Raw genomic sequence first — 12,449 nt, 5'->3', positions numbered from 1 at the left:
CTTACCATATGTGCTAGGCGGAATTTTAAGATGGTCCCATGACCTTTGCTCCCAGATGTTATTCCTGTGATTATGTTACATTATAGGGCAAAATGAGATTGTTGGGGCCTTGAAAAACCATTTTCTCTGGCTGGTGGCAGAAGAACCAGAGAGCCTGGAGACGTGAGAAGGACTCAGCACGCATTGCTGCTTTGAAGATAGAGGGGCCCAGTGAGAAAGAATGTGGGCAAAGAGCTAGAAGAGGCCCCTGCAGAAGAAGTGGATTCTTCCCAGATTCCCGAGGTAAGCACCCAGTCTGGCCAACACCTTGATTTCAGCCTTGTGAGACTCTAAGCAAAGAACTTGCTCAAACCCACTCAGACTTCTGATATAGAAAACTGTGAGGTGATAAACGGTGTGGTGTTAAGCCATTAAGTTTGTGATAACTTGTTATACACATTAGAGAACAAATACCTCATTTGACCCAGCAATTCCACTCCTATATAAGAGAAATAAAACCATATGTCCACACAAAGACTTGTACTTCCATATGAAGAACAACTGTATGCATAACAGTCAAAAATCTGGAAGTCCCAAATCAATAGGTTAATAGGTAAATAGCTGTGGTATGGCCATATAATGGATGACTACTCACCAGTAAAAAGAAATGAAGTACTGACACACACACCAATATGAATGAAGTTCAAAAGCATTAAGCTAAGTGACAGAAGCTAGACACACAAGACCACATATTGTATGATTTCACTTCTAGGAATTCTAGAAATGGCAAAACTATAGTGACAGAAAGCTGATCAGTATGTACTGAGGGACAGGGATGAGAAGAGATTAACTACCAAGGGGCACCAGAGAACTTTCTAGGGTGGTGGAAATGTTCTATATCATGACTGTGGTAGTGTTTATGAAACTATATTTTTGTCAAAACTCATTTAATTGTACACTTAAAATCAATGAATTTTATTGCATGTAAGTTATAAAAAATGATTTTTTTAAATGTAAAAACAAACAAAGCTATGCTGTTTTCATACTGTTCTTTCAAAGGCAGCAATGTGATGGTTAAGAACATAGGACAGACTTGGGTTTGCATCTTTGCTTAGTCACTTACCATCTATGTGACCCTGGCTAAAGTCACTTACTCTTGCTGAATGGGAATTTTAAAATTACCTGAGTTGCTGAGAGGGTTGAAGGAGAAATGGATACAGAGTGCTCAGCCAATGCTTGCCACAGAGTACACACTCAATAAAGGGTGAGAACATCCTCATGAAATGCATAACAGGAGAAATACGCCCTCCCTTTAAACACCCCTGGGTTTTCTACACAGAACTCCTAAGTCCTGTAAGGAACACAGCTTGAAGTGTTTGAGCTATCCACTTACCTCATTTTACAGCTGAGAAAATGAGGCCCAGAGAGAAAATACTTGACCTGAGGACACCTGCATATATCAGTAGGTGGCAGATCTAGAACCAAACCCTGGGCCTTGTGCCCTTTCTCCTTCTCCAACCGAAACTTAACTCTTAACCAGTGGGCACTTCCAGCCTCTTCCCAGGCACACACATGAGCCAGCATGCCTTGGTTTCCCCACCTGGCAAAGAGCTATGGCCCCAGTGCCACTCTCTGACTCTGTCTCCATATTACCTTAGAAACCCAGCAAGCACCACCTGGATGAGGAGCTGGGACCACTGGGCATTAGGAATGCCAGGTACCACCACTCTGGTAACAATGACCCCTGTTCACAAGATGCACTTCTCGGGACACTGAAAGAACATGGATTTTGTAAACAAAAGGACTTAGGTTTAAAATTTTTTTTTTTAACGTTTATTTATTTTTGAGACAGAGAGAGACAGAGCATGAACGGGGGAGGGTCAGAGACAGACAGACACAGAATCCGAAACAGGCTCCAGGCTCTGAGCGGTCAGCACAGAGCCCGACGCGGGGCTCGAACTCACGGACGGCGAGATCATGACCTGAGCCGAAATCGGCCGCTTAACCGAGCCACCCAGGAGCCCCGAAAAGGACTTAAGTTTAAATCCTGACCTAAAAGTGTGTGAACTTAGGCAGGTTACTTAACATCTCTGGGATTCTGTTTCCTTGTCTATAAAACAGAGATGATAATTTCTACCTTACAGAGGAGTTGTGATGAATAAATAACATATGTCAGGGCACTTGGGTGGCTCAGTCAGTTAAGTGTCTGACTTCAGCTCATGTTGTGATATCATGGTTCTGAGTTCAAGCCCCACATTGGGCTCTGTGGTGACAGCTCAGAGCCTGGAGCCTGCTTCAGATTCTGTGTCTCCCTCTCTCTCTCTGCCCCTCCCCTGCTCACGCTCTCTCTCTCTCTCTCTCTCTCTCTCTCTCTCTCTGCCTCAAAAATAAATAAACATAAAAAATTTTTAAATAAATAAATAATGTAGGTCAAGTGTTTGTGTGGAGTAGGCACTTGATAAATGTCTTCTCTCCTTCCTCCCCACCTCCTACTCTCCTAGAACCCTAACCTGACATATACCTCTGCTCTTGTAGGAACGATACCTGAGGTCAAAGCCTCACATCTTGTAAAACTAACCAGCTCACTGATTTCCAATCTGGTAACAACATTCTACTCCAACCCTAATCACAAAGCCAAGCCTAAGCACAAGGATAATTGTTTCTTCCCTGCTCAGACACAGCCTTACCTCTCCCCAACTCTCCCCAGGGTTGTAGCAATTGGACTGGAATCCAGGAGTTCTTGCTGGGTTTCTGCTTGGAGATCCCCAGCCACAAGACACTCTTATTCCTCCCAAGGTGGCCTGCTCTATTGTTAGTCCTGGCCACAAGAAAGGGCCCCCTCCTGTCTTCCTGCAGCTCCACCTGCTGGCCAAGGTCTCCATCTCCAAAGAAACCCAAAACAAACGTACTGTACGTATTCTCTGGAGACAGAGATTTATAGTCCTGTGGCTCCTCTGAGAACTAAAAAGGGAAGTTTGCCCTGGCTTCTCCCTACTCCAATGCCATGCAAGTCCTCCAGTACACAGCCCTCCCCCCCACTGCTATTAACCTGCTCTCTTTGCCCCACGTGACCCAGCATGGTGAACCCTGAACACCGCCTCCATCCTCACTACAACCAACGCTTTTCTGGGCTGTGCTCCATTCCTGGGGGAATGGAGGCTATTCTCATAGGCCCAAATTGCTTAATGCTGAAAGACTCCTTACATTTTGCAGATAGAGAAATCAAGGATCAGTAAGAGGAATTGACTTGCTAAACTCCTTCAGAGTTAGGAGCGGGGCAGGGACTATGATGCAGATCTCTATGATTCTGGCCAGTGCACCTTCCACAGCACTGCACTGAGCTACCTCGGCTCAGACAGCTGAAGACTGCACACTCTGCCCAGCACTCAATCGTTGGTGCTGATGTTGCATGGCTGCTTTGGACCAGAGACGTCAGAGGACTAGCACCCAGTGCCCTAGCTTAGGTCTTACTGTCATTTTTTCCCTCTTGATACTGCTTTTTTTTTTTTTTAAATAACAGCTTTAATGAGATATAATTCATAAACCACAAAATTAATCTTTTTAAAGGTACAGATCAGGGTACCAAGGTGGCTCAGTCTGTTAAGCATCCAACTTTGGATCATGATTTTGCGGTTTGTGGGTTCAAGACCCATGTCAGGCTCTGTGCTGACAGCTCAGAGCCTGCAGCCTGCTTTGGATTCTGTGTCTCCCTCTTTCTCTGCCCCTCCTCTGCTTGCTCACAAACTGTGAGATCAGGACCTGAGCAAGGACCAAGAGTCACACACTTAACTGAGCCAGTTAAGTCCCTAGATCAGTAGTTTCTAGTATATTCACAGAGTTGTACAGCTATTTAATTCCAGAATATTTTCATCATCCCAAAAAGAAACCCCATACTCATTAATAGTTGCTCCCCATTCCCTGACCCCCAACCCCGGTCCTAGGCAACCACTAATCTACTTTCTGTCTCTATGGATTTGCCTATTCTGGACATTTCATCCAAATGAAATCATGTAATATGTGGTCTTTTACATCTGGCTTCTTTCACTGAGCATGTTTTCAAGGTTCACCTGGATTGTAGCATGTGAGTGCTTCATTACTTTTATGGCCATATAGTATTCAATTGCACGTGTATACAATTTGTTGATCCATTTATCAGCTGGTGAACGCTGGGGTTGTTTGTACTTGGAACTATTATGAATAGTACTGCTATGAACATGTGCGTTTAAGTTTTTGTGTAGACACACACTTTCAATCTCCTTGGGCATATACCTGGGAATAGCACTGTTGGGCATACAGAAATTTTATGTTTAGCTTTTTGAAGTACTTCCAGGCTGTTTTCCAAAGTAGCTGCACCATTTTGCATTCCCACCCCCAATTATGTATGAGGACTCCACTTACTCCACATTCTTGCCAACATTTGATATAATCTGTCGTTTTCATTTTAGCTATCTCAGTGGGTGTGACATGGGCCTCGGTGTCATTTACTTGGGTAACTGTAACAATCTCTTGCTCAACAGTCCACTTGCCTTCAGGCTTTCTCCTCCCACCCCTCTTTCCTACTGTGGTTGCCAGTGACCTTTCAAAAACTCAGTCTGATAGAAGCCCTTCATGGCTCCCCACAGCACCTCTTGGCCTGGCACGTAAGGTACTGACTAGTCTGGCCCCCGCCCAGCTCCTCAGGGTCATCTTCTACTTCTTGCCACCCCTCAACCTCTCCCTCCTCCATGCACTTCCATATTATGCACTTTTTTTTTAAAGCTTTTCTTTTTTTTTTTTTAATTTTTTTTAATGTTTATTTATTTTTGAGACAGAGAGAGACACAGCATGAACAGGGGAGGGTCTGAGAGAGAGGGAGACACAGAATCTGAAACAGGCTCCGGGCTCCGAGCCGTCAGCACAGAGCCCGATGCGGGGCTCGAACCCACGGACCGCGAGATCATGACCTGGGCCGAAGTCGGACACTCAACTGACTGAGCCACCCAGGCGCCCCCATATTATGCACTTTTGCTCATGCTGTCCTCCCTGCCTGGAATGCCCTTCCCTCTACCTCTGCCTAGACACTGTTCAAGGCTGAATTCAAATGTCACCTTTTCTGTGAGGCCTTCTCTGACTGCAACCCCCACAAGCAGCAAAAGTTTTTGCCTAAAAGAAATTCATAGTTTTACAAGAGGACAGAAATTCAGACCACTGACCATATAATAAAATATGATAAATACAATCCTCATTACAGGACTGAATAAACCACTCTGGGAGCTCAGGAGAGAGAGAGAGACCTCCTCTATTCTTGGATTGCTGTGGGATTAATATTTGCTGAATGTATGAATAATTGAACAAATAAAGAACCATTTTTAAATGACAAAACTATGGAAGGTCTGAAGAAGGCTTAGCTCCAGCCCTGAGGGAAGGACACAGAAACAAAATGATTCTTCCATATACTTCCTTGGATTAAGGGCAGTGACAGAAAGGTCACTATGGCTGAAGGCAGGAGGCCAGGGAATTTCTCAGGAGTGTGTCAGTGAGAGAAAGGAGAAAGGGGCTCCTTGGTCCTGTTCATCAGGCAGTAACAGGGACAGTGACTGTGAGGCTGAGCGGCTCCTCACCACACTTTCCTACAACAATCACAGGCCCAGTAGCCTCTCATGAAGAATTCATGAGTTATTCCAGTTGGTTCCCCTTCCCAGGGACTGCTGAGGACAGTCCAAAACTTCCAGAGAGACAAATACTATATTATTGTACTTAAATGAGCTACCTAGAAGAATCAAATAGTTGAATAGAGACAGAAAGTAGAATGGTGACTGTCAAGGGCTGGGGAGAGGGGACAATGGAGAATTACTGTTTATTGTGGACAGAGTTTTAGTTCGACAAGATAGATGAAAAAGTTTTGCATATGGAAGGTGGTAGTGTTTGTACAACAATGTAAATGTACTCACTGCCACAGAATTGCAACTTAAAAATGATTAATTTTGTGATGTTAATTTTACCATGATTTAAAAAACAAAACAAAACCAAAAAAAAAAAAACCACCAGAGCCACAGGAGAGTGTCACAGCCCTGGGCCCTGGGCAGGGAAAGTGAATGGTGATGGTGCTAAAGGAAGTCACTGATCCCTTAGTGGTTAAGCCACTAGTTTAAGGAAGGTTTCCATCACTCAAGGCCTGGTTCAAATGTAACCTCTTCTGTAGAGATTTTCTTGATTCAAATAATAGGTCATTTTGGCATTAATTGTAATTGTGCTTCCTACAATCTGAGTACTTAATGTCATATTCATTTCTGTGTCCTCATTCATTCATTCATTCAACAAACACTGGATGCCAATTTAGTGCCAGGTTTCATGCTGGATATAGAGTATAAGGGAATAATTTTTTCCCTATGTTCTGAATGTTAAAATAGGAACTTCAGCCCTTTCAGAAACATTGAAGAGAAAGCATTTGCCCTTCCTCCCACATTTAACTGGCTCCTCCTCACCCAAGGACAGATTAATCTAATAGGTAAGATACTAGCTTAACATGTACTATGCCATCAAGACAGGATCAAGGTATTAAAGGTCATGCTCTCATGAACTTAAACTCTTAAGGTCTTGGCCAGCTGGCTAAGTGTCCACAATGCAAACATAATTTCCCTGCATATAGGCTCCTGGTCTGGCCTGGGGGAAAGGCGGTGGTTTAAAAGCTCTTTTTGAATAGATATGATAAAGCAAGTATAGTAAAATGTTAATAAAATCTAGGTGGTGTGTGTATGAATGTTCACTGTAAAATTCTTTAATCTCTGCTGTATATGAAAAAGTAGAGACAAAAAAAAAAAAAAAAAATAAGCCCAGTATGACCTGAAGTCCCAGCTACACTCTACTACAGTGTTTACCAGAAACAAAGCTGATGTTTTGGTTCTCATCTGATTCCTGATTTCTCATCTGGTTTTGAACCCACAAGGGGAACAAGACACAAAGATTAGTCAGACACAGTTCCTACCTTTGAGGAGCTCACAGTCTCGGGAAGACTGATAGGAAAATGGGAAGTTACAACAGAGACAGCTAAAGGTACAGAGCCTTGTGCAGAGATGTGCTGGCAGGACAAATCTCGGCAACCACAGAGCCAGCAACTTCTATCTCCTGACATTTCTCAACTTTCCCCATACTGTGCCCAGGCTCAGTGGGGATCAGTCCTTGAACATGATCTCCCACAATCAACAGCCGTATCATACATGTGCAGTCATCATCTGGACACCAAGTAGTGTCTACTCAAATGAAGGCCCGCATCCCACCCCAGGAAGTCTCTGCAACTCCCCTCACTCATTTGCTGGCTCCCTCCCCAACCTCCCTCCTCTTGTCTTATGAATGACTTCCCCTCAGATCAGACCATAAGGATCTCTCTTAGACAAGCTCCGAAGGGCAAGAAGAGAGAATCCAAGTCTAACAAAAACAGCATAAACATCCAGGGCTTCCGTAACTCTACAGTGACCAGCTCATATTTGAAAATAATACACAATAGGGGTGCCTGGGTGGCTCAGTCGGTTAAGTGCCCGACTTCGGTTCAGGTTATGATCTTGCAGTTCGTGAGTTTGAGCCCTGCATTGGGCTCTGTGCTGACAGCTCAGAGCCTGAAGCCTGCTTCGGATTCTGTTTCCCCCTCTTTCTGCCCCTCCCTGGCTCACGCTCTGTCTCTCTCTCTCAAAAATAAATAAACATTAAAACAAATTTTTTTTAAAGAAAATAAAATAATACACAATAAGCCTCTTAAAAGAAAGTTCTGGGGAATCAAGGGTTGGAAACAGGCTACAAGGCCAGGAACAGGGAATGAGTCCATATCAGAGAACAAAATGGTGCTGCCATCAAGATCAATCCTGTTTCTGATGCCCCCCTGCCCGTAGGGATGTAGGACAAATCACTTGGTCTTTTCAGCTCAGCTCAAGCATCCCTACCAGGAAACCTTCTCTGACAGCCAGCTTTGCACTAACCCTATACTAGGCTATCAGTTACACCCTGTACCCCACAATGCAGTGTGTCCCTTTAGCCCAGAACTGACCACATTGTGTTATCACTTCTTGTCTACACAGCAGTTCCCCACCAAATGTTAACTCCTCAAAGGCAGGCATCTAACATACCTCCATGCCCCACCACCCTTCACAGTATGTGATGGCTAGATAAACAATGATCTCCATGGCACAAAAACAGACACTCAGATCAATGGAACAGAATAAAGAACCCAGAAATGGACCCACAAATGTATGGCCAACTAATCTTTGTCAAAGCAGCAAAGAATAATAGCCAATGGAATAAAGACAGTCTCTTCAGCAAGTGGTGTTGGGAAAACTGGACAGCGACATGCAGAAGAATGAACCTGGACCACCTTTTTACACCATACACAAAAATAAACTCAAAATGGATGAAAGACCTAAATGTAAGACAGGAAGCCATCAAAATCCTCAAGGAGAAGGCAGGCAAAAACCTCTTTGATCTTGGCCGCAGCAACTTCTAACTCAACAAGTCTCCAGAGGCAAGGGAAACAAAAGCAAAAATGAACTACTGGGACCTCATCAAAATAAAAAGATTCTGCACAGCGAAGGAAACAATCAACAAAACTAAAAGGCAACTGATGGGATGGGAGAAGATATTTGCAAATGATATATCAGATAAAGGGTTAGTATCTGAAATCTATAAAGAATTTATCAAACTCAACACTCAAAAAACAAATAATCCAGTGAAGAAATGGGCAAAAGACATGAATAGACACTTCTCCAAAGAAGACATCCAGATGGCCAACTGGCACATGAAAAAATGCTCCACATCACTCATCATCAGGGAAATACAAATCAAAACCACCGTGAGATACCACCTTACACCTGTCAGAATGGCTAACATGAACAACTTGGGCAACAACAGATGTTGGCGAGGATGCGGAGAAAGAGGATTTCTTTTGCATTGCTGGTGGGAATGCAAGCTGGTGCAGTCACTCTGGAAACCAGTACGGAGGTTCCTCAAAAACCTAAAAATAGACCTACCCTACGACCCAGCAATTGCACTACTAGGCATTTATCCACGGGATACAGGGGTGCTGTTTCGAAGGGACACACGCACCCCAATGTTTATAGCAGCACTATCAACAATAGCCAAAGTATGGAAAGAGCCCAAATGTCCATCAATGGATGAATGGATAAAGAAGATGTGTCTATACACACACGCACACACACACACTGGAGTATCACTCGGCTATCAAAAAGAATGAAATCTTGCCATTTGCAACTACGTGGATGGAACTAGAGGGTATTATGCTAAGCGAAATTAGAGAAAGACAAATATCATACGACTTCACTCATGAGTACTTCAAGACACAGAACTGATAAACATAAAGGAAGGGAAACAAAAATAATATAAAAACAGGAAGGGGGACAAAACATAAGAGACTCTTTAATATGGAGAACAGAGGGTTACTGGAGGGATTGTGGGAGGGGGGATGGGCTCAATGGGTAAGGGGCATTAAGGAATCTACTCCTGAAATCATTGTTGCACTATATGCTAACTAATTTCGATGTAAATTAAAATACATACAGTAATAATAATGCAATACAATACAATACAATACAATACAATAATCTCCAAAAGTCCTCTAAGCTGTGAAACATAAAGCCCTCTGGGGTACACATCTACTGTTTTGGCTTACACAAAATTCGCTCCTCCTTTTTCTGCAAACAGTTTTCTTTTGTGGAACTATCCCTCTTTCATATTCTGTCTACAAGGGTAATAGAGAGCTGACCGCATGGCCCCAGACTCCGGGAGAGGGCACTGACTCAAGCCACATCAGCCAGAGCATCCCATGGCCCAGCCACAGTGATTGGCACATTACCCAAGACAGACTAATGAGACTCAGTTCTGAGGACTGCTGGGAAACAGAAAGTCTCTTGCTGCTGGAAGGATATAAGCCAGGTGCTGCTGTTGGTCATTCTACCATCCCATGAGAATAAAGCTAATAGAGAAAAATGCAGAACCAAGACATGGAGACAGAGCTCTGATGACACTATCTGGGCCTCTGGGATCCAACTGTGCCTGAAGCCAGTAATGACCCCTGACCTTCTCAGTTATGAGCCATTTTGTGTTTCATTTCTGTCACTATAACTTTAAAAGTCCCAATCAATCCACCCTCTAATCCTAGAGGAAATACCAGGTCCTTGACAGGCAGCCACTCCTCCCTACTGTTGTTCTGGGAGAAGCAGACTCCACTGCCAGGGTCCCACTGGGCAAGGGCCTTACCTGCACCAAGAGGTTCTGCAGTCCGATGACCAGGGACAACACTTGTGATGTTCCCAGCGGAGCGAGGGCAGTGTCCTCAGGGGCCAGTGGTGGCTGGGCCCCTGAGGGCACCAGGGCCACAAGGGCAGAGGAGAAGCTTTGTTGCAGGGCTGTCCGCAAGAAGCATAAGATGGCAGCTGAAAGCAAGAAACTCCTTCCAGTCAGTTCCCGCCTCTTTCCCTACCTTCCACCTAGCTCTGTCACAGTGGGGAGACAGTGTAGATAATAATGGGGTGACCATCAGCTAGTCTGGGAGGGGTGGTCCCATCTCACAGTCTAAGGGAAAAGCTCATCTTCTCCTACTCGAGGATCCTGGGGCCATACCTGAGAGCAGTGCAGCCTTTTTCTTCGGAAAGCTGAGGACCTTCAATACTTGGTCCAGTTCCACGGACAGTGTCTGGTGAACCTGGCAGGGTAGGGGGTGAAGGGGTGACTCCCACATTCTGGCAGCTTGAGCAGATGATAACCTGTCCCAATATCTCTTCTATGCACCCACACATACCCACTGCATCAAGAGGGACAAAGGAGGCCACACAGTCTTGTGAGCCCACCAGTCCTAGATTCAGGAGTGTAAGGAGGTGAATTAAGCCTGTACACAGAGAACACTTCTTCCCCCAAATCTCCTCCATCGTCAAGGAACTCCTCCAGAAGGAAGCCTGCCCGGCCTCATCTGTGATTCAGTCTCCATCTCAGCCCACCATCCAACTAACTTAGATCTAGAGTCAGACAGCCCAGAATCAAAATCCTGGCTCTGCTACTAGCTAGCCTGTGGCCAAAGGGAAGTCACTGCACCTCTCCCCGCCTGCCTCACTTTCTTCATGTATGAAATGGGAATATGCCACTTGCTTTCACTCCCTCCAGAACTATTGTGAAGAATGGCTGAGGATCAGCATTGGTGAAGGTGCTCTTTAAAATTAAAGCAACGTCCAAACTGACGGGTTAGCTGGAATGGTAGGTTCAAAGCTGAGTCTGGCTCTGCTCTCCTCACCCATCACACATGCTGCTTCGAGGCAGGAATTACTTCTCTATTTGGATGCATCACAGTTTGACACAAAGCAGTTCCTCAAAAATACTTGTTAGCTGGTGGATCAGCAGGTTCTGGGCAGAAGAACCAACTTGTACAAAGGTATTGAAATAACATACCAATGTAAAGTGTAATAGAGGAAACTGTGTGGGAGTTATTTGGGAACTCTGTGCTATCTACTTTTCAGTACACCTAAAACTCTCTTAGAAATAAAGGCTATTAACAATGAATCAATCAATCAGAAACAAACTATCAATGGTATGAAGATGTGAAAAAGCAGAGCTGATCTGCAGAAGAGCCAACAGTTGGTCAAAGGACAGAGAAGGAGGGTGGAATGGCAGTAAGTTAGGCTGCCGAGGGGCCAGGTGAGCAAGGTCTCAGTGGCCATGTGGAGAACAGAAAGGCTGCTGGAGGAGTGTGGGCTCTGGAGGGCAGACAGACTGGCTGCAGGGACAGAAGATATGGAGGAGGGGACAGGCCAGGGGCCAGGAGACTGAAGAGGCCACATTAGTGGTAAGGACAAACCATCAGGCCTGAGCTAAGGCAGTGGGAAGGACTTAGAGAGGAGGTGGTTAGTAGGTAATTGGCTGGGTGTGAGCTGAGGACCAGGGCAGAGCCAGGCACACGGTGTAGGCTACCACCCAGGGAAGTGACTGCAGGGGTAAGGGTGGGCCCAAGAAAGGGAGAAAAGGTTCCTGTCCTAACTCAACGCCATGGACAACAACCAGAAGACCAGTTATAGAATAGATCTATCAGAGCTTGCTGCTACCTTAGAGGCCAAACTAAAAATGGCTTCAGGGGCTCCTGGGTGGCTCAGTCAGTTAAGCATCTGACTCCTGATTTCAGCCCAGATCATGATCTCATGGTTCATGAGTTCAAGCCCTGTATGGTGCTCCATGCTGACAGTGCAGAACCTGCTTGGAATTCAGTCTCCCTCTCTCTCTGTCCCTCCCCGTTTGCTTTCTCTCTCTCTCTCTCAAAATAAATAAACATTAAAAAATTTAAAAAAAAAAATAAAATAAAAATGGCTTCATAAATGAGTGTGTGCCTGGCACTAGACTGGCACAGGGCTAGGCACAGTGAGAAGATACATCAAGGCTAGAAGATGTTTCTACCCATAAGGAGCAGCCAGGCTTAGAGAGGAGACACCAGAATGTGGAGCAGCCCT

At 44.9% G+C, this 12,449-nt stretch overlaps 1 protein-coding gene across 2 annotated transcripts in view; it reads right to left on the bottom strand.

Moving 5' to 3' along the window:
* Nucleotides 1-12,449, bottom strand: part of MEI1 (meiotic double-stranded break formation protein 1) — a 79,023-nt gene that overhangs the window by 4,016 nt on the left and 62,558 nt on the right. For both annotated transcript variants that reach the window (XM_060656217.3, XM_060656218.3), the window contains 2 exons: nt 10,582-10,663; nt 10,219-10,394 (listed from right to left, as the gene is read on the bottom strand). In XM_060656217.3, the coding sequence (XP_060512200.2) occupies nt 10,219-10,394; nt 10,582-10,663 (258 nt within the window). The remainder of the gene's footprint in view (nt 1-10,218; nt 10,395-10,581; nt 10,664-12,449) is intronic.

The sequence above is a fragment of the Panthera onca genome, chromosome B4 (assembly GCF_046562875.1).
Source record: "Panthera onca isolate mPanOnc1 chromosome B4, mPanOnc1 haplotype 2, whole genome shotgun sequence".
Classification (NCBI taxonomy): Eukaryota; Metazoa; Chordata; class Mammalia; order Carnivora; family Felidae; genus Panthera; species Panthera onca.
This window is presented reverse-complemented; position numbering and strand designations above follow the sequence as displayed.